General features: G+C 47.9%; 1 protein-coding gene across 6 annotated transcripts in view; it reads left to right on the top strand.

The window, feature by feature from the left end:
* The window catches only part of TDRD9 (tudor domain containing 9), a 561,182-nt gene that overhangs the window by 335,102 nt on the left and 198,571 nt on the right, over window positions 1-27,509 (top strand). For all 6 annotated transcript variants that reach the window (XM_063947439.1, XM_063947438.1, XM_063947442.1 and 3 more), the window contains exons 20-23: window positions 3,393-3,446; window positions 4,078-4,191; window positions 5,378-5,485; window positions 12,730-12,830. In XM_063947439.1, coding sequence (XP_063803509.1) covers window positions 3,393-3,446; window positions 4,078-4,191; window positions 5,378-5,485; window positions 12,730-12,830 — 377 coding nt within the window. The remainder of the gene's footprint in view (window positions 1-3,392; window positions 3,447-4,077; window positions 4,192-5,377; window positions 5,486-12,729; window positions 12,831-27,509) is intronic.

The following is a 27,509-nucleotide window of genomic DNA, read 5'->3' as shown; positions in this document are numbered from 1 at the left end:
CAAATCAAGCTTGCCATTTTTGGAGGATACTCGACTTACACTGCAACATGTCTTCCTGAAGTTGGTCCAGTCCCAGGTCATTGTTCCCGTGCCACTGCAACAACAGGGAGAGGGTTACTACTCCAACCTATTTGTGGTACCAAAGCCGGACGGCTCGGTAAGGCCCATTTTGAATCTAAAATCTTTGAACACTTACCTAAAGGTCTTCAAGTTTAGGATGGAATCCTTGCGAGCAGTGATCTCAGGTCTGGAAGAACGGAGTTTGTGGTATCTCTGAATATAAAAGACACCTATCTTCATATTCCGATTTGGCCACTCCATCAGGCTTACCTCCGGTTTGCCCTGTTGAACGACCACTACCAATTCCAGGCCTGCTCTTCGGCCTCTCCACGGCTCTGAGGGTCTTCGCGAACGTGATAGCGGAAATGATTTTTCAGCTCTGAGTCCAGGAGTTCAATATAGTCCCTTACCTGGACGATCTCTTGATAAAGGCGAGATCCAGGGAGCTTCTATTGCTCAATATCCACCGCACGAGTCAGCTTCTGTCACATCATGGGTGAATTCTCAACTTGCAAAAATCTCACCTAGAGCCAACTCAGCAGCTCCTGAAGGTATTTCTTCCGGAGGACAAGGTGAGGACGCTCCAGGAAATGGTCCGAGCAGTTTTAAGGCCAAATCGGATCTCCATCCATCTTTGCATACGACTGTTGGGAAAGATGGTTGCCTCATACGAGGCGAGCCAGTATGGGAGGTTACATGCCAGAACCTTTCAATTGGATCTCCTGAGCAAGTGGTCCGGGTTCACTTCTCCAGATGCATCGGATCTTAAGTCTCTCACCGCAGGCCAGGATTTCCCTCCTGTGGTGGCTGCTGTCCTCAAACCTGGTGGAAGGTCGGAGTTTCGGGATTTAGGATTGAATTCTCCTCACAATGGACACAAGCCTGAGTGGATGGGGAGCTGTCACCAGAGAGGCACAGTTGCTTGGCAGGTGGTCAGCCCACGAAGCCCTCCTTCCGATCAAGATTCTGGAACTCCAGGCGATCTACAACGCTCTGCTTCAGCCCTCTCCTCTGCTCCAGGATTAGGCCATCCAAGTCCAGTCGGACAACGCCATGGCGGTGGCATACATCAATCAATAGGGAGTAACAAAGAGCAGAGCCTGCATGTGAGAAGTGTCAAAGATACTCCTCTGGGTGGAAAGAAAAACAAGGGCAGTTTCGCCCATCTAAATTCCAGGAGTGGACATCTGGGGGGCGGACTTCCTAAGTCATCACGACCTCCACCTGGGAGAGTGGAGCCTCCACTTACAGGTGTTTCAGCAGATCACAGACCTGTGGAGCTGCCTGCAAATCTATTTGATAGCGTCTCGACTCAACAAGATATTGCTCGATATCCATGGACCCTCAGGCAATAGCAGTGGATGCACGGACGACGCCGTGGTCATACGAATTGGTTTACCTGTTTCCTCCGATTCCGTTGCTCCCAAGGGTGCTAAAGAGAATCAGGCAGCAAGGAATCCAAGCAAATCTGATTGGCCCAGACTGGCCTCGGAGGGCATGGTACGCGGATCTTCTAGACATATCCATCGAAGACTCTTGGCCTCTGCCACTGAGAAGAGATCTTCAACAGGGACCATTGGTCTACCCGGACTTACGGCGGCTTCGTTTGACAGCATGGAGGTTGAGCGGAACATCCTAGCTCAGAAGGGCCTGTCCAAAAAGGTTCAGCAAGGAAGCTGGTAACATCGAAGCACTACCATCATATCTGGAATAGATATGTTTCTTGGTGCGAAGATCGCAAATACCCTCCTGCGGTGTTTCACCTGGGACGTTTCGTCAGTTTCTTGCAGGCTGGTGTGAATATGGGCCTATGTCTGCTCTCCCTTAAGGTCCAGATTTCAGCTCGGTCTATGTTCTACCAGAAGAAGTTGGCAGTGTTGCCAGAAGTCCAGACCTTCTTACAAGGGGTTCTTCGCATACAGCCTACCCTTTGTGCCACCATCGGCACACTGGGATTTGAATGTGGTGTTGGAGTTTCTACAGTCCTCCTGGTTTGAACCGCTGATGACGATAGAAAACAAGTACCTCACGTGGAAGACTATGATGTTACTGGCCCTGGCTTCTGCTATGCGTGTCTCAGAATTGGGGGCCTTATCGTCTAAAAGTCCCTATTTGGTCTTTTATGAGGATAGAGCGGAGCACAGAACTAAACAGCAGTTTTGGCTGAGGTTTTCTTTGCGTTCCATCTGAACCAACCTATTGTAGTTCAGTCTAGTTCTGGTGCCTCTGCTCTTACGGAGACATTGGATGCGGTGCGAGCCTTGAAGATTTATATCAAGAGGACGGCTCGAACCAGAAATACGTATTCTCTGTTTGTGCTTTATGATGAGCAGAAAAAGGGTTGCCCTGCTTCAAAGCAGTCCATTGCTCGTTTGCTTAGGCTCACTATCCAACAGGCCTCTGTGTCGGCAGCCTTTGCCTGTTCCACAGTCTCTGAAGGACTACTCTATAAGATCGGTGAGGTCTTCCTGGGCGGCTACCCGTGGCTTTGTAACTTTGCTGAGCTGCTACCTGGTCTGGGAACAACACCTTTGTTTGATACCCTGGCCAAAGAGGATACCCAGTTTGGGCAGGTGGGGCTGCAGATGTCTACGCACATTCCTACCCATTCTGGAAGCTTTGGGATGTCCCCATCGCACTAAGTGACCCCAGTATCCCTTATGGATGCTACAGAAAATAGGATTTTAATTACCTACCGGTAAATCCTTTTCTCGTAGTCCATAAGGGATACTGGACGCCCGCCTCTGTGCGTTGACTTTTCTGCAGGTTTTTCTTGTAGGAAAGTTTACTTGTTCAGCTATTGCTGTTTGCTGTTATGTTGCCAGCCGTTGCTGGTCTGTTTATGTTGCGGTGTGCTGGTGTGTGAATCTCACCACTCGTTGTTTGTTCTGTTCCTTCTCTCAATTATGTCCATTCTCCTTCGGGCACAGTTTTGCCTAGACTGACTCTGGGATGGAGCACAGAGGGGAGGAGCCAGCACACCCAGTTGCAGAAATTTAAAGTGCACCGGCTCCTTTGGACCCCATCTATACCCCATCGTGCTAAGTGACCCCAGGATCCCTTATGGACTACGAGAAGAGGATTTACCGGTAGGCAAATAAATCCAGTTTTTTAGGAGAAATTGAAGTAATTGATTTTTATTCTGTTTTATTTCCTGAAGATAGCTACAAATCACATTTTTCTATCAGCTACCAAGTTACCATTGTTAGAAACATTAAGCAATGTTCCATAAGTGCAACGGAATATGATGTCACCATATAAACAAAAAATAATAATACTAGCCTAGTAAAACACAAACAAACCTGATAATATTTTTGGTACATCTTCTTTAGGAGGAAATGGAATGGGGCAAATCAAATTACTTTCAGATAAGAAGAATACGAGAGGTGAGTGTGAAACTGCAATAATCTATAATAATTGGTATGCGGCTGCCTATAACATGGTCTTTCATGGTGCGCTGGTCTGTAAATCAAAGACCACAGTTGCACTGGATTCTGACAAATAGACTGACATCGATCACTACTGACTGCTAACTTTATTTGCAAATTGAGTTATGTACAGTTAATCGTTCTCTAATAGAGGGTTTATTCGCAAAGTGATTGACAGTCAGTGTGTGTTTATGGGAGGTAAGTCAACTCTTTTTCATTTGCAGTTGTACTGATCATGGCATCTTGGTTCCGACATTTCAATGTTCTGGCTGTTGCTGCATCTTTTGTACATAAGCAGAAGATTAGAGGTTTAGCTGATGGGCGACCCTGTTCAAATACCCATGGCTGTGGCATTAGCATGTTTCCACAGATCTGCAGTGTACAGGTCCGCAGTCACCATTAACTTGACGACCTTATGGCAATATCACTAATGACATTTCCATACTAGTCTGCAATGACACAGGCTTTGAAAAAGAACAATTTTATTTTCAAGAGCCCCGTTTTACTAGGATTTTCTAGTGTCTGCTTATTTTGGAAGCGTTTCTTGAAGGGGAGATTGTATTTAATATATGATATTTTTTCTCATTAGGTGGCTGCTCTATATGACGAACTTAAAAAGCGCATTGCCCATTTCAACATGCGTGTAACTCAACAGCCACCCAAGGATCATGTGTACAAACACAAGCAGCTCTTTGTCCTCCAGGTACACCGCTTCAGTACATCTGTCCAAAGACTGACTTATTTAGTAATTGTCGTTTGTTGCTAGATTAAAGCTATAATACTAGATTCCAGTATCTGTTTCTAGTAAATAGTTGATTGTTCTACAGAAAAGCCGATCCACTCAGTTTGTTTTTGACACAGATTTGGTTTATCATCAAAACGGACATGAACTGATAAAACTACAAATTATAATACTTTGTTCAGTGATGTTTAGTTTGTACTTTTCCATACGGCTATTTGTATTTTACAGCGTAGCGTTTTTCTATTTTTATTTTTTACAGAACTCAACACATACTCTGTATAAACATACAGACCCTAATAGTTTGCACAGTCCTAAAATAAAGCTCCCATATGAAAAGCAGAGGCTCACAATTAGACATCAACTTAAGAAACAGGTGGTAGCCTAGGCACACCTCGCTGGGTTTTGTACAGTCTACTAAATTAAATGAAAGTTGGCCACACTGATCCTCTCACCAAGAGTTGGCTACCAATCTGAGCACTGTCCAATTTTGCTACATGCGTGACTGGAGCACACACTGTAAAGACAACTATAGTTTTGAGACTGCAGGATTTTCACCTCCTTGTTTCCAGACGAAATTATGAATGGTTTCATCAGGATCATCTGCTTTGTAAGGCTGGCCATACATCTAAAGATCTTTTGTCCAATCTGACTGGTTAGAAGGAAAATCTGGTAATGTATTGGAGCAAATTACAATTAACCATTTGCTTCCAAACACTGAAAAACATAAAAAATGGTCAATCAAATTGGCTAAATTCATTTGATTTAACAAATTTGTCTGAACGACCATTTTTGTTAGTTTTCCGGCATTTTGGAGCAAATGGTCTATTGTCATTTGCTCCCATACGTTATAAGATTTTCCTTCCAACAAGCCAGATTAGACCATAAATATTTAGGTGTATGACCACTAAAGTCCGAAGGCCCCCATACATCCGCAATCAGTTCGGGGCAATTTATGGTTTTGAAAAGGATTTTGCAACTCTGCAATGTATGAGGTTAACATATTGCGTATTCAGACCAAATATCAATTGGGATTATTAAATCAGGTTGTCCAATATGTTGGATTCCGCATATCAATTTAGAATGTAGATTGCTATAATCTTATTCACTTCAAATAATGTATGATGTGTGTGTCTCCAATATTTGTCAGATTGTGATCGCTGGGGCTTTCTACCCAAATTATTTCACTTATGGGAAACCAGACGAAGAACTTGGTGTTCGAGAACTAGGAGGCAAGGACCCCAAAACTACAATTTTGGTATGTCAAAATCCTGTTTACAGTGTGACTGCGAAGACTAGCCTATTAACCTAATTAGTTCTCTACAGCTCCAGCAATGTTCTAATAAACCAATTCCAGTGACGATTGCGGTTTCTAAAACAATTTAACTGTCTGCTCAAACTGCCAAGAAAAACAAATACTGCACTGTCTATTAAAGACGAATCCTGATATTAGTACCTACCATTAAATATAACAATATATCGCTAAAGCAGTATTAACACCCCACAAACTGAAAAATCTGTAATATAAAACCTCTGCCTCTTAGTCCAAAGTGGTTTATGTATAGTCCTTAATGTCTCAATAGACGATCAACGAAGATTCACAATCATTCTATGTGCCATTATAGTGTTCCCACAAACAGAAGTGCAGAACCTGTGTAGATCAGAGTATTAGGCCTGTTTTGCAAGCGTTCGTTTGCAAATGTTCTTGCAGCTTCACCTATTTTCCTAGAGGGAATGGTTTGCAAATGTTCTTGCAGCTTCACCTGTTTTCCTAGAGGGAATGGTTTGCAAATGTTCTTGCAGCTTCACCTGTTTTCCTGTAGGTAATGTTAAAAAGAAAAAAAAGAGGTTATGCAACATTATGTAGTCTGTCACAAACAAGTATATGTCTATACGGACAGTGTGAAAACATGTGCATCAATTAATTTCATAATACACATCACAATCTTAAGCTGTAGTAGTATTCAAACTTACAGACCACTTGTGGCAAGACTGCATTATTTCTGTTTGTAGAAAACGTGCCTGTGGTAACACAAATGGCATATTTGCTCTGCATTTTAAGGTTCGTTCCATCCCTTCATTTATGACAATCATATCATCAGTCAAACGATGAGATTATAGAGACAATGGAAATGTTCAGAGCCAACGAGTAGCGTAATTATTTAGTTACGATTGTCTACTTATTTCCAAGTTCATGGTATGAGATTTCATATTTTCTCTATCGTCCTAGTGGATGCTGGGGTTCCTGAAAGGACCATGGGGAATAGCGGCTCCGCAGGAGACAGGGCACAAAAAGTAAAGCTTTAGGATCAGGTGGTGTGCACTGGCTCCTCCCCCTATGACCCTCCTCCAAGCCAGTTAGATTTTTGTGCCCGGCCGAGAAGGGTGCAATCTAGGTGGCTCTCCTAAAGAGCTGCTTAGAAAAGTTTAGCTTAGGTTTTTTATTTTACAGTGAGTCCTGCTGGCAACAGGATCACTGCAACGAGGGACTTAGGGGAGAAGAAGTGAACTCACCTGCGTGCAGGATGGATTGGCTTCTTGGCTACTGGACATCAGCTCCAGAGGGACGATCACAGGTACAGCCTGGATGGTCACCGGAGCCTTGCCGCCGGCCCCCTTGCAGATGCTGAAGTAAGAAGAGGTCCAGAATCGGCGGCAGAAGACTCCTCAGTCTTCTAAAGGTAGCGCACAGCACTGCAGCTGTGCGCCATTTTCCTCTCAGCACACTTCACACGGCAGTCACTGAGGGTGCAGGGCGCTGGGAGGGGGGCGCCCTGGGAGGCAAATGAAAACCTATTTTGGCTAAAAATACCTCACATATAGCCTCCGGAGGCTATATGGAGATATTTAACCCCTGCCAGAATCCGCTAAAAGCGGGAGACGAGGCCGCCGAAAAAGGGGCGGGGCCTATCTCCTCAGCACACAGCGCCATTTTCCCTCACAGAAAGGCTGGAGGGAAGGCTCCCAGGCTCTCCCCTGCACTGCACTACAGAAACAGGGTTAAAACAGAGAGGGGGGGCACTAATTTGGCGTTAGAAATATATAAAACAGATGCTATAAGGGAAAACACTTATATAAGGTTGTCCCTATATAATTATAGCGTTTTTGGTGTGTGCTGGCAAACTCTCCCTCTGTCTCTCCAAAGGGCTAGTGGGTCCTGTCCTATCAGAGCATTCCCTGTGTGTGTGCTGTGTGTCGGTACGTGTGTGTCGACATGTATGAGGACGATGTTGGTGAGGAGGCGGAGCAATTGCCTGTAATGGTGATGTCACTCTCTAGGGAGTCGACACCGGAATGGATGGCTTATTTAGGGAATTACGTGATAATGTCAACACGCTGCAAGGTCGGTTGACGACATGAGACGGCCGACAAACAATTAGTACCGGTCCAGACGTCTCAAAAACACCGTCAGGGGTTTTTAAAACGCCCGTTTACTTTAGTCGGTCGACACAGACACAGACAGGGACACTGAATCCAGTGTCGACGGTGAATAAACAAACGTATTCCTTATTAGGGCCACACGTTAAAGGCAATGAAGGAGGTGTTACATATTTCTGATACTACAAGTACCACAAAAGAGGGTATTATGTGGGATGTGAAAAAACTACAGTAGTTTTTCCTGAATCAGATAAATTAAATAAAGTGTGTGATGATGCGTGGGTTCCCCCCGATAGAAAATTATGGGTGGTATACCCTTTCCCGCCAGAAGTTAGGGCGCGTTGGGAAACACCCCTTAGGGTGGATAAGGCGTTCACACGCTTATCAAAACAAGTGGCGGTACCGTCTATAGATAGGGCCGTCCTCAAGGACCAGCTGACAGGAGGCTGGAAAATATCATAAAAGTATATACACACATACTGGTGTTATACTGCGACCAGCGATCGCCTCAGCCTGGATGTGCAGAGCTGGGGTGGCTTGGTCGGATTCCCTGACTAAAAATATTGATACCCTTGACAGGGACAGTATTTTATTGACTATAGAGCATTTAAAGGATGCATTTCTATATATGCGAGATGCACAGAGGGATATTTGCACTCTGGCATCAAGAGTAAATGCGATGTCCATATCTGCCAGAAGATGTTATGGACACGACAGTGGTCAGGTGATGCAGATTCCAAACGGCAAAAAGGTGTATTGCCGTATAAAGGAAGAGGAGTTTTTTGGGGTCGGTCCATCGGACCTGGTGGCCACGGCAACTGCTGGAAAATCCACCGTTTTTACCCTAAGTCACATCTCTGCAGAAAAAGACACCGTCTTTTCAACCTCAGTCTTTTCGTCCCTATAAGATCATATCTGCCCAGGGATAGAGGAAAGGGAAGAAGACTGCAGCAGGCAGCCCATTCCCAGGAACAGAAGCGCTCCACCGCTTCTGACAAGTTCTCAGCATGGCGCTGAGACCGTACAGGACCCCTGGATCCTACAAGTAGTATCCCAGGGGTACAGATTGGAATGTAGAGACGTTTCCTCTTCGCAGGCTCCTGAAGTCTGCTTTACCAAGGTCTCCCTCCGACAAGGAGGCAGTATGGGAAAAAATTCACAAGCTGTATTCCCAGCAGGTGATAATTAAATTACCCCTCCTACTACAAGGAAAAGGGGTATTATTCCACACTATATTGTGGTACTGAAGCCAGAAGGCTAGGTGAGACTTATTCTAAAAAATTTTTTGAACACTTACAAAGGTTCAAATCAAGATGGAGTCACTCAGAGCAGTGATAACGAACCAGGAAGAAGGGGACTATATAGTGTCCGGGGACATCAGGGATGCTTACCTCTATGTCCCAAATTTGCCCTTCTCACTAAGGGTACCTCAGGTTCGTGGTGCAGAACTGTCACTATCAGTTTTAGACGCTGCCGTTTGGATTGTCCACGGCACCCCGGGTCTTTACCAAGGTAATGGCCGAAATGATGATTCTTCTTCGAAGAAAAGGCGTCTTAATTATCCCTTACTTGGACGATCTCCTGATAAGGGCATAGTCCAGGGAACAGTTGGAGGTCGGAGTAGCACTATCTCGGATACTGCTACAACAGCACGGGTGGATTCTAAATATTCCAAAATCGCAGCTGATCCCGACGACACGTCTGCTGTGCCTAGGGATGATTCTGGACACAGTCCAGAAAAAGGTGTTTCTCCCGGAAGAGAAAGCCAGGGAGTTATCCGAGCTAGTCAGGAACCTCCTAAAAACAGTGCATCATTGCACAAGGGTCCTGGTAAAAATGGTGGCTTCCTACGAAGCAATTCCATTCGGCAGATTTCACGCAAGAACTTTTCAGTGGGATCTGCTGGAAAAATGGTCCGGATCGCATCTTCAGATGCATCAGCGGATAACCCTATATCCAAGGACAAGGGTGTCTCTCCTGTGGTGGTTATAGAGTGCCCATCTTCTAGAGGGCCGCAGATTTGGCATTCAGGATTGGATGCTGGTGACCACGGAGCCCAGCCCGAGAGGCTGGGGAGCAGTCACACAAGGAAAAAATTTCCAGGGAGTGTGATCAAGTCTGGAGACTTTTCTCCACATAAATATACTGGAGCTAAGGGTAAATTTATAATACTCTAAGCTTAGCAAGACCTCTGCTTCAAGGTCAGCCGGTATTGATCCAGTGGGAAAAACATCACGGCAGTCGCCCACGTAAACAGACAGGGCGACACAAGAAGCAGGAGGGCAATGGCAAAAACTGCAAGGACTTTTCGCTGGGCGGAAAATCATGTGATAGCACTGTCAGCAGTGTTTCATCCCGGGAATGGAAACTGGGAAGCAGACTTCCTCAGCAGGCACGACCTCCACCCGGGAGAGTGGAAACTTCATCTGGAAGTTTTTTCCACATGATTGTAAACCGTTGGGAAATACCAAATGTGGACATGATGGCGTCCCGTCTGAACAAAAAACGGGACAGGTATTGCGCCAGGTCAAGAGACCCTCAGGCAATAGCTGTGGACGTTCTGGTAACACCGTGGGTGTACCAGTCGGTGTATGTGTTCCCTCCTCTGCTTCTCATACCTAAGGTGCTGAGAATTATAAGACGTAGAGGAGTAAGAACTATACTCATGGCTCCGGATTGGCCAAGAAGGACTTGGTACCCGGAACTTCAAGAGATGCTTACAGAGGTTTTATGGCCTCTGCCGCTAAGAAGGGACTTGCTTCAGCAAGTACCATGTCTGTTCCAAGACTTACCGCAGCTGCGTTTGTCGGCATGGCGGTGGAACGCCGGATCCTAAGGGAAAAAGGCATTCCGGAAGAGGTCATTCCTACCCTGGTCAAAGCCAGAAAGGAGGTGACCGCACAACATTATCACCACATGTGGCGAAAATATGTTGCGTGGTGTGAGGCCAGGAAGGCCCCACAAAGAAATTTCAACTCGGTCGTTTCCTGCATTTCCTGAAAACAGGAGTGTCTATGGGCCTCAAATTGGGGTCCATTAAGGTTCAAATTTCGGCCCTGTCGATTTTCTTCCAGAAAGAATTGGCTTCAGTTCCTGAAGTCCAGAATTTTGTCAAGGGAGTATTGCATATACAACCCCCTTTTGTGCCTCCAGTGGCACTGTGGGATCTCAACGTAGTTCTGGGATTCCTCAAATCACATTGGTTTAAAACCAGTCAAATCTGTGGATTTGAAGCCTCTCACATGAAAAGTGACCATGATCTTGGCCCTGGCCTGGACCAGGCGAGTGTCAAATTGGTGGTTTTTTCTCAAAAAAGCCCATATCTGTTTGTCCATTCGGACAGGGCAGAGCTGCGGACTCGTCCCCAGTTCTCTCCCTAAGGTGGTGTCAGTGTTTCACCTGAACCAGCTTATTGTGGTGCCTTGCACCTACTAGGGACTTGGAGGACTCCAAGTTGCTAGATGTTGTCAGGGCCCTGAAAATATGTTCCAGGACGGCTGGAGTCAGGAAAACTGACTTGCTGTTATCCTGTATGCACCCAACAAACTGGGTGCTTTTGCTTCTAAGCAGACTATTGCTAGTTGGATGTGTAATACAATTCAGCTTGCACATTCTGTGGCAGGCCTGCCACAGCCAAAATATGTAAATGCCCATTCCACAAGGAAGGTGGGCTCATCTTGGGCGGCTGCCCGAGGGGTCTCGGCTTTTACAACTTTGCCGAGCGGTTATTTAGTCAGGGGCAAACACGTTTGTAAAATCCTACAAATTTGATACCCTGGCTAAGGAGGACCTGGAGTTCTCTCATTCGGTGCTGCAGAGTCATCCGCACTCTCCCGCCCGTTTGGGAGCTTTGGTATTATCCCCATGGTCCTTTCAGGAACCCCAGCATCCACTAGGACGATAGAGAAAATAAGAATTTACTTACCGATAATTCTATTTCTCGGAGTCCGTAGTGGATGCTGGGCGCCCATCCCAAGTGCGGATTATCTGCAATACTTGTACATAGTTACAAAAATCGGGTTATTATTGTTGTGAGCCATCTTTTCAGAGGCTCCGCTGTTGTCATACTGTTAACTGGGTTCAGATCACAGGTTGTACGGTGTGATTGGTGTGGCTGGTATGAGTCTTACCCGGGATTCAAAATCCTTCCTTATTATGTACGCTCGTCCGGGCACAGTATCTAACTGGCTTGGAGAAGGGTCATAGGGGGAGGAGCCAGTGCACACCACCTGATCCTAAAGCTTTACTTTTTGTGCCCTGTCTCCTGCGGAGCCGCTATTCCCCATGGTCCTTTCAGGAACCCCAGCATCCACTACGGACTCCGAGAAATAGAATTATCGGTAAGTAAATTCTTATTTTTATACCTGAGGCCGAAGAATAGCCAAATAGATTGTATATAACCACTTTGGAAATTACATTTCCCTCCCAGCTATAGTTAGGAATGCATTGTGTAATGAAAAGGTATCAACATATATACTGTAAATGTGTCCGTTATCGCAGTGCTCCTGTGTATGCTGTGGTGGTCAACATAAAATGGTATGTTGACTCATGTTAAATGTGTGTAGGAATAATGTCTTCCTGTTATAGGTGTGATATTGTGGGTGAAGACATTGGCTTTAGGATTCTCTGTCTTCATTTACTCAGTTTACTTCTAATTTATGCGGAATCAACCCACAGTAGATATTCTGGCTACCAGGAGAAACTGAGCATAGACATCAGCAGACCTTTTACTTGTGCTGTAATCCATTGTTCACATTACGGTACTATGGGCCTAATTCAGCATCAAACGCTGGTGCTGAAGCGATTGCGTGCTGTAGCCCTGTAAAGCGTGTGCACACGCAGAAGCCGCACTGAGCGTGCGTACGCAGTGAGGGGCGACGTCACCTCATTTGTGCGAACTCCTGTGCCTGATTTTTCGCACATCTACGATTAATGCTGAATTAGGCCCTATGTCTGATCAATCTAGTACACATGGAAGATCAGTGAAGACGAAGTCTGGTTGATATGAATTGTAACACCTGTGTGTTGTATAGAAATAGTTTGGTAAATTAGAATATGGCAGAGTATATCCTTACTGTATATCTAGTTTTAATTGGTCTAATTCACTTTTCATGTTATGAGCAGCTGAAGAATGTACCACCCTATGGATTTCTGTACCACAAGCAGATACAGTCTCTCTTCAGACAGTGTGGACAAGTGAAAGCTATATTATTTGATGGGTCAAGGTGAGTACTTTTACAGGTAGTGCTTCATATGTGAACACTTTTTATTTAATGTCTCTATCAGCTAATGGGGGGGAAATCAATTGTTTGAAAAGTCGGATGGGTGTCTGCTTTTTCCTGTCTATTAGATAGGAAAAATCAGATGCCCAACTGACTTTTCAAACAATTGAATATCCCCCAGTGTTTCATAAGAAAATGTGTTCTATTTTGCAGGAAGCCATTGTCAAGGTACTATGTAATAATAATTATTATTACTATTAATTAATGCACTCCTAAAAATATACTTTGGCTGAATAGGCTCCATAAGCTGTTTGATTTCTTTTACGGCAGCCACTTTAGTAGATTGCTCATCTGTTGTAGCTTGGGCCCAATGTGTCCGTTGCCATTGTCATAGAACCCCAAAAAGTCGTTTATGAATGGTGCTTGGGATTTTTAAAAGAATGTGTGGCAGTAGATGCCCATAGCGTCGCCTCTGCTGTATAGATATGTTTTTTTGCTAGTTTTTATATGTAAAAGTTAGTTTACTTCTGGTTCTATAGGGATCTACAGGGATAACATTGGGGTTATAGGTGGTAGGATCAGCTCCTGGGCACCATACAGTTAAGTCTTTCAGATATCCCATGGTGCTTCGGTCCATCTCGCTATAACTCCATCCCCATTGTCAGGCAGGTCAGTTTTATGTATGGTGCAGCAGGAAGCTGGATGCACCTATTTACAGGGGGCTGCTCTTGCAGGAGCAAAGTCTTTTTTACTTTACTTTTTTCTATTTTTACCCTGAGCCTGTCAGCGCTGGATGTCTATTAAACACTCCAGCACACATTTTCCTACACTCCCTGCCAGCAACGAAACGCCCACTTGGCCACTGCTTCAGACGGGTACTTGGGGCGGGGCCTGCTGGCAACTACCGGACTACGCGGTAAGAGGGTAAGAGTGTCGCGGTCTGCCGCGCATCCCGGGAGGCAGACGCCAGCGCAGGCTGTGGACACTGGCGCCGACCAGGGACTCCACTAGACCACCAGGGCATATGGGGGCACAGGAATTATTTATTACAGACCCCCCTTCCCCAGTACCAGTGATTGAAATGCCATTATAGGGGAGGGAGCGCCAACCTGTAGCCCCTCCCCCAGCTTTTGGCGCTAGTCCAACGCGGACTTCCCGCTGTTTAGCTGCAGATCCACAGCATCCAACCATACAGGGCAAGCAAGCCAGGTCTCCTGGAACGCTGGGTACAGTCTTCCTGAAAAACATCTCCAAGGAGCCAGGTTTTTACATTCGATTGTATCCTACCTGCTGACAAAGTTGAGTAGTTGATAAGGGATCTGTACGAGATCCCGGCGGTTAGGAGACCGATGCCGGGAGCCCGACAGCCAGGATCCCGGCGACGAGCGCAGTGTGTCCCCTCGCAGGCTCGATGCGCTTGCCACGCTTCGGGCCCGGTGGCTACCTTCGGTCACCACAGGGTTCTATTCCCCTCCAGGTGGTAAGAGGGGTAAGCAACTGACGGTTGGGACTCCAACCGCCAGTATATCAGGTGGTGTCGGGATTCCGGCGTCGGTATCCTGACCGCCGGGATCCCGACAGGCGGTAAAGTGGCTGCCTCCCATTGATAAAGTGCTGATTGCAGTTATACGTTGTTTCTCTATCGTCCTAGTGGATGCTGGGGTTCCTGAAAGGACCATGGGGAATAGCGGCTCCGCAGGAGACAGGGCACAAAAAGTAAAGCTTTTTCCGATCAGGTGGTGTGCACTGGCTCCTCCCCCTATGACCCTCCTCCAGACTCCAGTTAGATTTTTGTGCCCGGCCGAGAAGGGTGCAATCTAGGTGGCTCTCCTAAAGAGCTGCTTAGAGAAAGTTTAGCTAGGTTTTTTATTTTACAGTGATTCCTGCTGGCAACAGGATCACTGCAGCGAGGGACTGAGGGGAGAAGGAGTCAACTCACCTGCGTGCAGGATGGATTGGTTTCTTGGCTACTGGACATCAAGCTCCAGAGGGACGATCACAGGTACAGCCTGGATGGTCACCGGAGCCACGCCGCCGGCCCCCTTGCAGATGCTGAAATCAGAAGAGGTCCAGAATCGGCGGCTGAAGACTCCTGCAGTCTTCTAAAGGTAGCGCACAGCACTGCAGCTGTGCGCCATTTTCCTCTCAGCACACTTCACACGGCAGTCACTGAGGGTGCAGGGCGCTGGGAGGGGGGCGCCCTGGGAGGCAAATGAGTACCTATAAAGGCTAAAAATACCTCACATATAGCCCTAGAGGCTATATGGAGATATTTAACCCCTGCCTAATTTTTCTAAATAGTGGGAGACGAGCCCGCCGGAAAAGGGGCGGGGCCTATCTCCTCAGCACACGGCGCCATTTCCTCTCACAGCTCCGCTGGTCAGGACGGCTCCCAAGTCTCTCCCCTGCACTGCACTACAGAAACAGGGTAAAACAGAGAGGGGGGGGCACATTTATGGCGATATTTTGATATAACAAAGCAGCTATAAGGGAGCACTTATTATAAGGCTATCCCTGATATATATATAGCGCTTTTGGTGTGTGCTGGCAAACTCTCCCTCTGTCTCCCCAAAGGGCTAATGGGTCCTGTCTTCGTTAGGAGCATTCCCTGTGTGTCTGCTGTGTGTCGGTACGTGTGTGTCGACATGTATGAGGACGATATTGGTGTGGAGGCGGAGCAATTGCCAAATATGAGGATGTCACCCCCTAGGGAGTCGACACCAGAATGGATGCCTTTATTTATGGAACTACGGGATAGTGTCAACACGCTAAAGCAGTCGTTTGACGACATGAGACGGCCGGACAATCAATTAGTGCCTGTCCAGGCGACTCAAACACCGTCAGGGGCTGTGAAACGCCCTTTGCCTCAGTCGGTCGACACAGACCCAGACACAGGCGATGACTCCAGTGGTGACGGTGACAAATCAACCGTATTTTCCAGTAGGGCCACACGTTATATGATTTTGGCAATGAAGGAGGCGTTACATTTAGCTGATACTACAGGTACCACTAAACAGGGTATTATGTGGGGTATGAAAAAACTACCTATAGTTTTTCCTGAATCAGAAGAACTAAATGACGTGTGTAATGAAGCGTGGGTTGCCCCTGATAAAAAGCTGATAATTTCAAAGAAATTATTGGCATTATACCCTTTCCCGCCAGAGGTTAGGGAGCGCTGGGAAACACCTCCTAGGGTGGACAAGGCGCTAACACGCTTATCTAAACAAGTGGCGTTACCCTCTCCTGAGACGGCCGCACTTAAAGATCCATCAGATAGGAGGATGGAAAATATCCAAAAAAGTATATACACTCATGCAGGTGTTATACTACGACCAGCTGTAGCGACTGCCTGGATGGGCAGTGCGGGGGTAGTTTGGTCAGAATCCCTGATTGAAAATATTGATACCCTGGACAGGGACAATATTTTACTGTCGTTAGAACAAATAAAGGATGCATTTCTTTATATGCGTGATGCACAGAGGGATATATGCACACTGGCATCACGGGTAAGTGCTATGTCCATTTCGGCCAGAAGAGCTTATGGACGCGACAGTGGACAGGCGATGCGGATTCAAAACGGCATATGGAAGTTTTGCCGTATAAAGGGGAGGAGTTATTTGGAGTCGGTCTATCAGATTTGGTGGCCACGGCTACAGCCGGGAAATCCACCTTTCTACCTCAAGTCACTCCCCAACAGAAAAAGGCACCGACTTTTCAACCGCAGCCCTTTCGTTCCTTTAAAAATAAGAGAGCAAAGGGCTATTCATATCTGCCACGAGGCAAAGGTCGAGGGAAGAGACAGCAACACGCAGCTCCTTCCCAGGATCAGAAGCCCTCCCCGGCTTCTACAAAAGCCTCAGCATGACGCTGGGGCTTCTCAAGCGGACTCGGGGACGGTGGGAGGTCGTCTCAAAAATTACAGCGCGCAGTGGGCTCACTCGCAAGTAGATCCCTGGATCCTGCAGATAATATCTCAGGGATACAGGTTGGAATTAGAGACAGATCCACCTCGCCGTTTCCTGAAGTCTGCTTTACCAACGTCCCCCTCCGAAAGGGAGACGGTTTTGGAAGCCATTCACAAGCTGTACTCTCAGCAGGTGATAGTCAAGGTACCTCTTCTGCAACAAGGGAAGGGGTATTATTCCACTCTTTTTGTGGTACCGAAGCCGGATGGCTCGGTAAGGCCTATTCTAAATCTGAAGTCCTTGAACCTGTACATAAAGAAGTTCAAGTTCAAAATGGAGTCACTCAGAGCAGTGATAGCGAACCTGGAAGAGGGGGACTTTATGGTATCCTTGGACATCAAGGATGCGTATCTCCACGTTCCAATTTACCCCTCACACCAGGGGTACATCAGGTTCGTTGTACAAAACTGTCACTATCAGTTTCAGACGCTGCCGTTCGGATTGTCCACGGCACCTCGGATCTTTACAAAGGTAATGGCCGAGATGATGATTCTTCTTCGAAGAAAAGGCGTATTAATTATCCCATACTTGGACGATCTCCTAATAAGGGCGAGGTCCAGAGAACAGCTAGAGATGGGATTAGCACTGTCTCAAGAAGTGCTAAAACAGCACGGGTGGATTCTGAATATTCCAAAATCCCAGTTAATGCCGACAACTCGTCTGCTGTTCCTAGGGATGATTCTGGACACGGTTCAGAAAAAGGTTTTTCTCCCGGAGGAAAAAGCCAAGGAGTTATCCGAGCTTGTCAGGAACCTCCTAAAACCAGGAAAGGTGTCTGTACATCAATGCACAAGAGTCCTGGGAAAAATGGTGGCTTCTTACGAAGCAATTCCATTCGGCAGATTCCACGCAAGAATTTTCCAAAGGGATCTGTTGAACAAATGGTCAGGGTCGCATCTTCAGATGCACCTGCGGATAACCCTGTCTCCAAGGACAAGGGTGTCTCTTCTGTGGTGGTTGCAGAGTGCTCATCTATTGGAGGGCCGCAGATTCGGCATACAGGATTGGATCCTGGTGACCACGGACGCCAGCCTGAGAGGCTGGGGAGCAGTCACACAAGGAAGAAACTTCCAGGGAGTATGGACGAGCCTGGAAACGTCTCTTCACATAAACATTCTGGAACTAAGAGCAATATACAATGCTCTAAGCCAGGCAGAACCTCTGCTTCAGGGAAAACCGGTGTTGATCCAGTCGGACAACATCACGGCAGTCGCCCATGTGAACAGACAGGGCGGCACAAGAAGCAGGAGTGCAATGGCAGAAGCTGCAAGGATTCTTCGCTGGGCAGAGAATCATGTGATAGCACTGTCAGCAGTGTTCATCCCGGGAGTGGACAACTGGGAAGCAGACTTCCTCAGCAGACACGATCTTCACCCGGGAGAGTGGGGACTTCATCCAGAAGTCTTCCACATGCTGGTAACCCGTTGGGAAAGACCAATGGTGGACATGATGGCGTCTCGCCTCAACAAAAAACTGGACAGGTATTGCGCCAGGTCAAGAGATCCGCAGGCAATAGCTGTGGACGCGCTGGTAACGCCTTGGGTGTACCAGTCGGTGTATGTGTTCCTCCTCTGCCTCTCATACCAAAAGTATTGAGAATTATACGGCAAAGAGGCGTAAGAACGATACTAGTGGTTCCGGATTGGCCAAGAAGGACTTGGTACCCGGAACTTCAAGAGATGATCACGGAAGATCCGTGGCCTCTACCTCTAAGGAGGGACTTGCTTCAGCAGGGTCCCTGTCTGTTTCAAGACTTACCGCGGCTGCGTTTGACGGCATGGCGGTTGAACGCCGGATCCTAAAGGAAAAAGGCATGCCGGAAGAAGTCATTCCTACTTTGATTAAAGCAAGGAAGGAAGTAACCGTGCAACATTATCACCGAATTTGGCGAAAATATGTTGCGTGGTGCGAAGATCGGAGTGCTCCGACGGAGGAATTTCAACTGGGTCGATTCCTACATTTCCTGCAATCAGGATTGTCAATGGGTCTCAAATTGGGATCTATTAAGGTTCAAATTTCGGCCCTGTCGATTTTCTTTCAAAAAGAATTGGCTTCAGTCCCTGAAGTCCAGACCTTTGTTAAGGGAGTGTTGCATATACAGCCTCCTGTGGTGCCTCCAGTGGCACCGTGGGATCTCAATGTGGTTTTGGATTTCCTAAAATCTCATTGGTTTGAACCACTAAAAAAGGTGGATTTGAAATATCTCACATGGAAAGTGACCATGCTTCTAGCCCTGGCTTCTGCCAGGAGAGTGTCAGAATTGGCAGCTTTATCTTACAAAAGCCCATATCTGATTTTCCATTCGGACAGGGCAGAACTGCGGACTCGTCCGCATTTTCTCCCTAAGGTGGTGTCAGCATTTCATCTGAACCAGCCTATTGTAGTGCCTGCGGCTACAAGTGACTTGGAGGACTCCAAGTTACTGGACGTTGTCAGAGCATTAAAAATATATATTGCAAGGACAACTGGAGTCAGAAAATCTGACTCGTTGTTTATATTGTATGCACCCAACAAGATGGGTGCTCCGGCGTCTAAGCAGACGATTGCTCGTTGGATCTGTAGCACAATCCAACTTGCACATTCTGTGGCAGGCCTGCCACAGCCTAAATCTGTAAAGGCCCACTCCACAAGGAAGGTGGGCTCATCTTGGGCGGCTGCCCGAGGGGTCTCGGCATTACAACTTTGCCGAGCAGCTACGTGGTCAGGGGAGAACACGTTTGTAAAATTTTACAAATTTGATACTCTGGCTAAGGAGGACCTGGAGTTCTCTCATTCGGTGCTGCAGAGTCATCCGCACTCTCCCGCCCGTTTGGGAGCTTTGGTATAATCCCCATGGTCCTTTCAGGAACCCCAGCATCCACTAGGACGATAGAGAAAATAAGATTTTACTTACCGATAAATCTATTTCTCGGAGTCCGTAGTGGATGCTGGGCGCCCATCCCAAGTGCGGATTATCTGCATAAATTGTACATAGTTATTGTTAACTAATTCGGGTTATTGTTGAAGGAAGCCATCTTTCAGAGGCTCCGCTGTTATCATACTGTTAACTGGGTTTAGATCACAAGTTGTACGGTGTGATTGGTGTGGCTGGTATGAGTCTTACCCGGGATTCAAAATCCTCCCTTATTGTGTACGCTCGTCCGGGCACAGTACCTAACTGGAGTCTGGAGGAGGGTCATAGGGGGAGGAGCCAGTGCACACCACCTGATCGGAAAAAGCTTTACTTTTTGTGCCCTGTCTCCTGCGGAGCCGCTATTCCCCATGGTCCTTTCAGGAACCCCAGCATCCACTACGGACTCCGAGAAATAGATTTATCGGTAAGTAAAATCTTATTATTTCTCTGCATTGTATGTGCTAGTTTCTGCTGTCTGATATTTCTGCAGTGGGGTACACTGGTATTCCACAGGGAATAACATCGGGGTGTAGAATTGGTTCTTGATCCGAGGCACAAACAGGCTAAAGCTTTGACTATTCCCAGGATGCACTGCACCACCTCCTCTAAGTTGGTGCCTGCAGTGCAGGCAGCTAACAGGTGAGCAGCAGTAGGCAGCCCTGAAAAGAGCTTTTTTAGAAGACTTCAAGGGCCCCAGCACTTTCTATGTCTCTCTGACATGCTGTGCTTGCGGCTTCATCACCTCCCTCAATGGCGTTGCATACTCACGCGGCCTGGTTCCCGGGTACTTGCAGCGGGGACGGACCGGTTTATAGGCACACCACCACTGCTGCTGCTCTCCTGGATCGCGTGGCTGCATGACAGGGAGGATGTATCATCGGGGGTGTAGAGTTGGATCTTGATCCGAGGCACCAACAGGCTAAAACTTTGACTGTTCCCAGGATGCACCGCACCGCCTCCTCTATATAATCCCTACTCCATGAACAGCAGGTGTGAGTATGGGCCTGAGATTGGGGTCTGTGAAGGTCCAGATTTCGGCCCCAGAAACAATTGGCTGCCCTCCCTGGGTTTCAGACGTTTTTGAAGGGAGTTCTGCACATCCAACCTCCCTTTGTACCGCCTACGGTGCCTTGGGACCTTAACGTGGCGTTGCAGTTCCTCCAGTCGGATTGGTTTGAGCCTCTACAGGAGGTTGACGTCAAACTTCTTACATGGAAGGCTGTCACTTTGTTGGCCTTTGCTTCTGCTAGACGTGTGTCAGAATTGGGGGCTTTATCCTGTAAAAGCCCTTACTTAATTTTCCACGAAGATGGAGCTGAGCTCAGGACACATCAGCAGTTCCTTCCGAAGGTTGAGAGGTTGGATGTGCAGAACTCCTTTCAAACTCCCTTCAAAAAAGTCTGAACCTAAGGGAGGGCAGCCAGTTATTTCTGGAAGAAAATGGACAGGGCCGAAATCTGGACCTTCACGGATCCCAACCTCAGGCCCATATCCACACCTGCTTGCAGGAAGAGTCGAAATAATCCCAGTTGAAACTCCACCGTAGGAAACTTCTTGGACTCAAACCAATATACATATTTTTTCCAAATACTATGGTAATGTTTAGACGTTACTCCTTTACTAGCCTGTATCAGGGTAGGAATAACCTTGTTCGGAATGCCCTTCCGAGCTAGTATCTGGCGTTCAACATCCATACCGTCAAACGTAGCCGCGGTAAGTTTGATAAGCGAGCGGCCCATGCTGCAGCAGGTCCTCCCGAAGAGGAAGAGGCCTCCGCTCTTCTCGCAGAAGATCCGCGTACCAAGCCCTTCTTGGCCAGTCTGGGGCAATGAGGATCGCTTGAACGCTTGTTCTCCTTATGAGCTTTAGAACTCTTGAAATGAGTGGAAGTGGAGGAAACACGTACACTGACTGGAACACCCACGGAGTCACTAGGGCGTCCACCGCCACGGCTTGCGGGTCCCTCGACCTGGAACAATATCGTTGAAGCTTCTTGTTGAGACAAGAGGCCATCATGTCTATTTGAGGTACACCCCAAAGATCTGTTATCTCCCTGAACACCTCCGGATGGAGACCCCACTCCCCTGTATGGAGATTGTGTCTGCTGAGGAAGTCTGCTTCCCAGTTGTTTACTCCCGGAATGAAGACTGCTGACAGCGCAAACGCGTGTTTTTCTGCCCAGATGATGATTCTTGTTACCTCTGACATTGCGGTTCTGCTCTTCGTTCCGCCCTGTCGGTTTATGTAAGCCACTGTCGTTACATTATCCGACTGCACTTGAATGGCCGATCTCGCAGAAGATGGGCCGCTTGGAGAAGACCGTTGTAGACTGCTCTTAGTTCCAGAATGTTTATCGGCAGGCCGGCTTCCAGACTTGACCACATTCCTTGGAAGGTTTTCCCATGAGTGACTGCGCCACAGCCCCGGAGACTTGCATCCGTGGTTAGAAGGATCCAGTCCTGAATCCCGAATCTGCGGCCCTCCAGAAGGTGAGGTAATTGTAGCCACCAAAGGAGTGAAATCCTGGCCTTTGGCGACAGACGTATTCTCTGGTGCATGTGTAGATGAGATCCCGACCACTTGTCCAGGAGATCCATCTGGAACGGTCAAGCATGGAATCTTCCGTACTGTAGAGCTTCGTAGGAGGCAACCATCTTCCCCAGAAGGCGAATGCACTGATGAACCGATACCCGGGCAGGCATCAAGACTTCCCGGACCATTGATTGTATCACCAACGCTTTTTCCACCGGGAGAAACGCCCTCCGCACTTCCGTGTCGATGATTATCCCCAGGAAAGACAATCTCCTTGTCTGTTCCAATTGTGACTTTGGAAATTTCAGGATCTACCGGTGATCCCTGAGCAGTCGCGTCGTGAGAGCAATGGACTACAACAACTTCTCCCTGGACATTGCCTTTATCAGCAGATCGTCCAGGTTATGGGATGATGTTCACTCCCTGGCTGCGGAGGAGAACCATCATCTCTGCCATCACCTTGGTGAACACCATCTGTGCCGTGGAGAGGCCGAATGTCAGCGCCTGGAACTGACAGTCTAGCAGTGCGAATCGGAGATGAGCCTGATGCGTCGGCCAAAGCGGAATGTGGAGCTACACATCCTTGATATCCAGGGATACCAGGAACCCCCCCCCCCCCCTCCCCTCCTCCAGACCTGCGATCACCGCTCGTAAAGAATCCATTTTGTGTTTGAATGCTCTCAGATAGGGGTTTAACATTTTCAGATTCAAAATTGGCCTGACCAAACCATCCGGTTTCAGCACCACGAAAAGGTTCGAATAGTAACCCTTATTTAGCATCTGAGGTGGAACTGGGACAATGACCTGTGACATCTCCAATTTTTGGATGGCTTCCTGTAGGATAGCCCTGTCTGCCAGCAACGCTTGTAAGCCTGATTTGAAGAGTCTGTGAGGCGGGAGTTCTTGAAACTCCAGCCTGTACCCCTGAGACACAAGATCCAGCACCCAGGGGTTCAGGCCAGACGATACCCACACATGGCTGAACTATCTGAGTCTTGCCCCCACGCACAGTCTCGGTACATTTGTGCATTCGCCTCTTAGGCACAATGGTGGCGGATTTCGAATCGCTTCATTTCGGAAGATTTCACTCACGTCCTTTTCAACTGGATGTGCTCGCACAGTGGTCGGGCTCGCATCTGCAGATTCACCATAGGGTGAGGTTGTCGCCACGGGCCAGGGTATCTCTACTCTGGTGGCTCAAAGTACACAATCTGACCACAGGGAAATGGTTAGGCGCCTGGAATTGGATAATTCTAACGACGGACGCGTGTCTCAGAGGTTGGGAAGCTGTAGTTCAAAATTGTCAGCTCCAGGGTCTCTGGGCGGATCACGAAAGATTGCTATCTATAAATGTCCTGGAACTCCGGGCAATTTACAATGCGCTACGACAAGCAGTGCACATGCTTCGGTCTCAGACTGTCCAGGTGCAGTCAGACAACGCGACGGCGGTCGCGTACATCAACAAACAAGGAGGAACGAGAAGCCGCATGGCAATGCGGGAAGTAGCTTGAATCCTCAATTGGGCCGAGCATCATTCCGGGAGTGGACAACTGGGAGGCGGATTATCTCAGCCGTCGGGATTTTCATCCAGGAGAATGGGCATTAAATCCCGAAGTGTTTCACATGTTGGTACAGAGGCGGGGTTACCCTCAAGTAGACCTGATGGCATCTCGCCACAATCACCAAACGCCCCAGTATGTGTCCAGAACGCGAGATCCACAGGCGGTGGATGCTCTCAGAATCGCGTGGCCGTACAGCCACGTGTATCTGTTTCCACCGTTTCCGCTGCTCCCTCTGTTGCTAAAACGGATCAAAAGTGAGTCCGCCACAGTCATACTAGTGGCACCTCATTGGCCTCGGAGACCTTGGTTCTCGGATCTCCGCGGACTACTCGCAGACGATCCTTGGCTGCTCCCACTACGTCCGGACCTGTTACAACAGGGTCCGTTCCTTTACCCCGATTTAGTGCGGCTGCGTTTGACGGGGTGGCTGTTGAGACCGCCCTCTTAAGAAGAGAGGGCATTCCAGAATCGGTTATACCAACCATGTTACGAGCTAGGAAGCCAGTTACGGCAGCTCATTATTACAGAATTTGGCGTGCCTATATAGGTTGGTGTGAAGCTCGGAAGTTTCCGACATCATCTTTCAAGTTATCCCGTCTTTTGTTATTTCTACAGACAGGGTTAGATGGAGGGCTGCGTTTATCTACACTAAAGGTGCAGGTATCTGCTTTGTCAATTTACTTTCAAAGACGATTGGCTCTATTGCCGTCTGTACACACCTTTCTGCAAGGTGTCCTCCGAGTACAGCCTCCATTCATTCCACCTACAGCGCCATGGGACTTGAATCTGGTTTTAGATTTCTTACAGTCTTCATATTTTGAACCCTTAAAACAAGTGGATATTAAGTTTCTCACTTGGAAAACAATTTTTCTTCTAGCCTTAGCTTCGGCAAGGCGTGTTTCAGATTTGGGTGCCTTGTCATTCAAGCCACCGTATTTGGTGTTTCATGATGACAGAGCGGAACTTCGGACGAATCCCGCTTTCTTACCAAAGGTAGTGTCATCTTTTCACATCAATCAACCAATAGTAGTTCCTGTGTTAACAGAAGATTCTGGAACTTTGGATGTGGTACGCGCATTACGCGTTTATGTATCCCGAACATCTACAGTTCGTAAGACTGATACGTTGTTTGTTCTCTATGATGCTGCCAAGATGGGTTGGCCAGCGTCTAAGCAGACCTTATCCAGGTGGATAAAACTGACCATACGTCAGGCTTACCTTCATGCTAGGTTACAGCCGCCTACATCAGTAACAGCTCATTCCACACGTTCTGTGGGAACTTCATGGGTAGCTGGTCGTGGGGTTTCTACGACGCAGCTTTGCCGTGCGGCTATATGGTCATCAGTGCACACGTTTGTGCGCTTTTACAATTTTGATACGTTTGCGGCATCAGCATCTAGCTTTGGCCGCCTAGTGTTACAGGTGCCAAACAGCTCTCCCACCCACGGGGGAAGCTTTGGTACGTCCCAAGAGTACTCCAGTGACCCCTAGTGGATGAAAAAGAAAATAGGATTTTGGTACTTACCAGGTAAATCCTTTTCTTTGAATCCATAGGGGGCACTGGACGCCCACCCAGAGCAGTTTTACCTGGTTTGTGGTAAGTTCAGTGGATCTTATGGTAACACACTCTCACCGACTGGTTCAAATGATCAAGTTCTATCGGTTATAGCGGAACTAGCGAGCGGTGGGCCCAGGTGCAACAAAATGCTTTGGGCCCCCCATCCCATCCAAGTCAACCCCCTCACCCCTGGAGAGGATCTGGTGAGGGGTACCTGCTCAGGGCCAGAGAAATGGATACCTAGCAACAGTGCCGTAACTGTGTGCAAGAAACTGCATCGGAGCCCCACCCCTGCATGCAAAACAGGGGCAGTGCGCGCCGTAGGCACGCGCAAAATACATAGTGGCGTGGCTTTGTGGGGAAGGGGTGTGGCCACAATATAATACCAATTCATAAAACGGTGCACAGTAGTCTCCATTATTCAAATTACGCCGCACAGTAGCACCACTACACCAGGTAGACCCATATACACCTTACGGCGGACAGATTCCTCTTTTTACACTTTACAGCAGACAGCGTCCCCTTTTTACACATTATGGCAGACAGCGTCCCCTTTTTTACACATAACTGCAGACAGCGTGCCCTTGTTAAACATAGCGGCAGACAGCGTACACTTTTTACACATAATGGCAAACAGCGTGCCCTTTTTACACTCAACGGCAGACAGATTCCCCCTTTTTACACATCACGTCAGGCAGATTCCCCCTTTTTACACATTACGTCAGGCAGATTCCCCCTTTTTACACATCGCATCAGGCAGATTCCCCCTATTTACACATTACGGCAAGCAGATTCCCCCTTTTTACACATTGCGGCAGGCAGATTCCCCCTTTTTATACATTACGTCAGGCAGATTCCCCCTTTTTACACATTGCGGCAGGCAGATTCCCTCTTTTTACACATTGCGGCAGGCAGATTCCCCCTTTTTACACATTACAGCAGACAGATTCCCCCTTTTTACACATTACGGCAGGTAGATTCCCCCTTTTTACACATTGCGGCAGGCAGATTCCCCCTTTTTACACATTGCGGCAGGCAGATTCCCCCTTTTTACACATTACGGCAGGCAGATTACCCCTTTTTACACACTGCGGCAGACAGATTCCCCCTTTTCTCTAACGTCCTAGTGGATGCTGGGGACTTCGTAAGGACCATGGGGAATAGACGGGCTCCGCAGGAGACAGGGCACTTTAAGAAAGAATTAGGAATACTGGTGTGCACTGGCTCCTCCCTCTATGTCCCTCCTCCAGACCCCAGTTTGAATCTGTGCCCGGACTAGCTGGGTGCACTTTAGTGAGCTCTCCTGAGCTTGCTGAATAGAAAGTATTTTGTTAGGATTTTTTTATTTTCAGAGAGGTCTGCTGGCAACAGACTCTCTGCTACGTGGGACTGAGGGGAGAGAAGCAGCCCTACTCACTGTGGATAGGTCATGCTTCTTAGGCTACTGGACACCATTAGCTCCAGAGGGATCGAACACAGGAACGCACCCTTGGTCGTCCGATCCCAGAGCCGCCCCGCCGCCCCCCTCGCAAAGCCAGAAGCCGGCATGAGAAGCAAGAAGACTTCAAAAGCGGCGGCAGAAGACTCCAGTCTTCACATGAGGTAGCGCACAGCACTGCAGCTGTGCGCCATTGCTCCCACATTAAACCCACACACTCCGGTCACTGTAGGGTGCAGGGGGGGGGGGGGCGCGCGCCCTGGGCAGCAACTAGAGACCTCTTGGCAAAGTGGGCATATATACAGTTGGGCACTGTATATATGCATGAGCCCCCGCCATTATTTTACACAAAATCGCGGGACAGAAGCCCGCCGCTGAGGGGGCGGGGCTTCTTCCTCAGTACTCACCAGCGCCATTTTCTCTCCACAGCTCCGCTGAGAGGAAGTTCCCCAGGTTCTCCCCTGCAGATTCACGGTAGAAAGAGGGTAAAAAGAGAGGGGGGGCACATAAATTTAGCGCAAAATCAGTATATTCAGCAGCTACTGGGTAAACACTAACTTACTGTGTAATTCCTGGGACATATAGCGCTGGGGTGTGTGCTGGCATACTCTCTCTCTGTCTCTCCAAAAGGCCTTGTGGGGGTTCTGTCCTCAAATAGAGCATCCCCTGTGTGTGTGGTGTGTCGGTACGCTTGTGTCGGCATGTTTGATGAGGAAGGCTATGTGGAAGCAGAG

This window comes from Pseudophryne corroboree, chromosome 12, assembly GCF_028390025.1.
Source record: "Pseudophryne corroboree isolate aPseCor3 chromosome 12, aPseCor3.hap2, whole genome shotgun sequence".
NCBI classification, from domain to species: domain Eukaryota; kingdom Metazoa; phylum Chordata; class Amphibia; order Anura; family Myobatrachidae; genus Pseudophryne; species Pseudophryne corroboree.
Note: the sequence above shows the minus strand (reverse complement) of the source record. Positions and strands in the feature narration are given on the sequence as shown.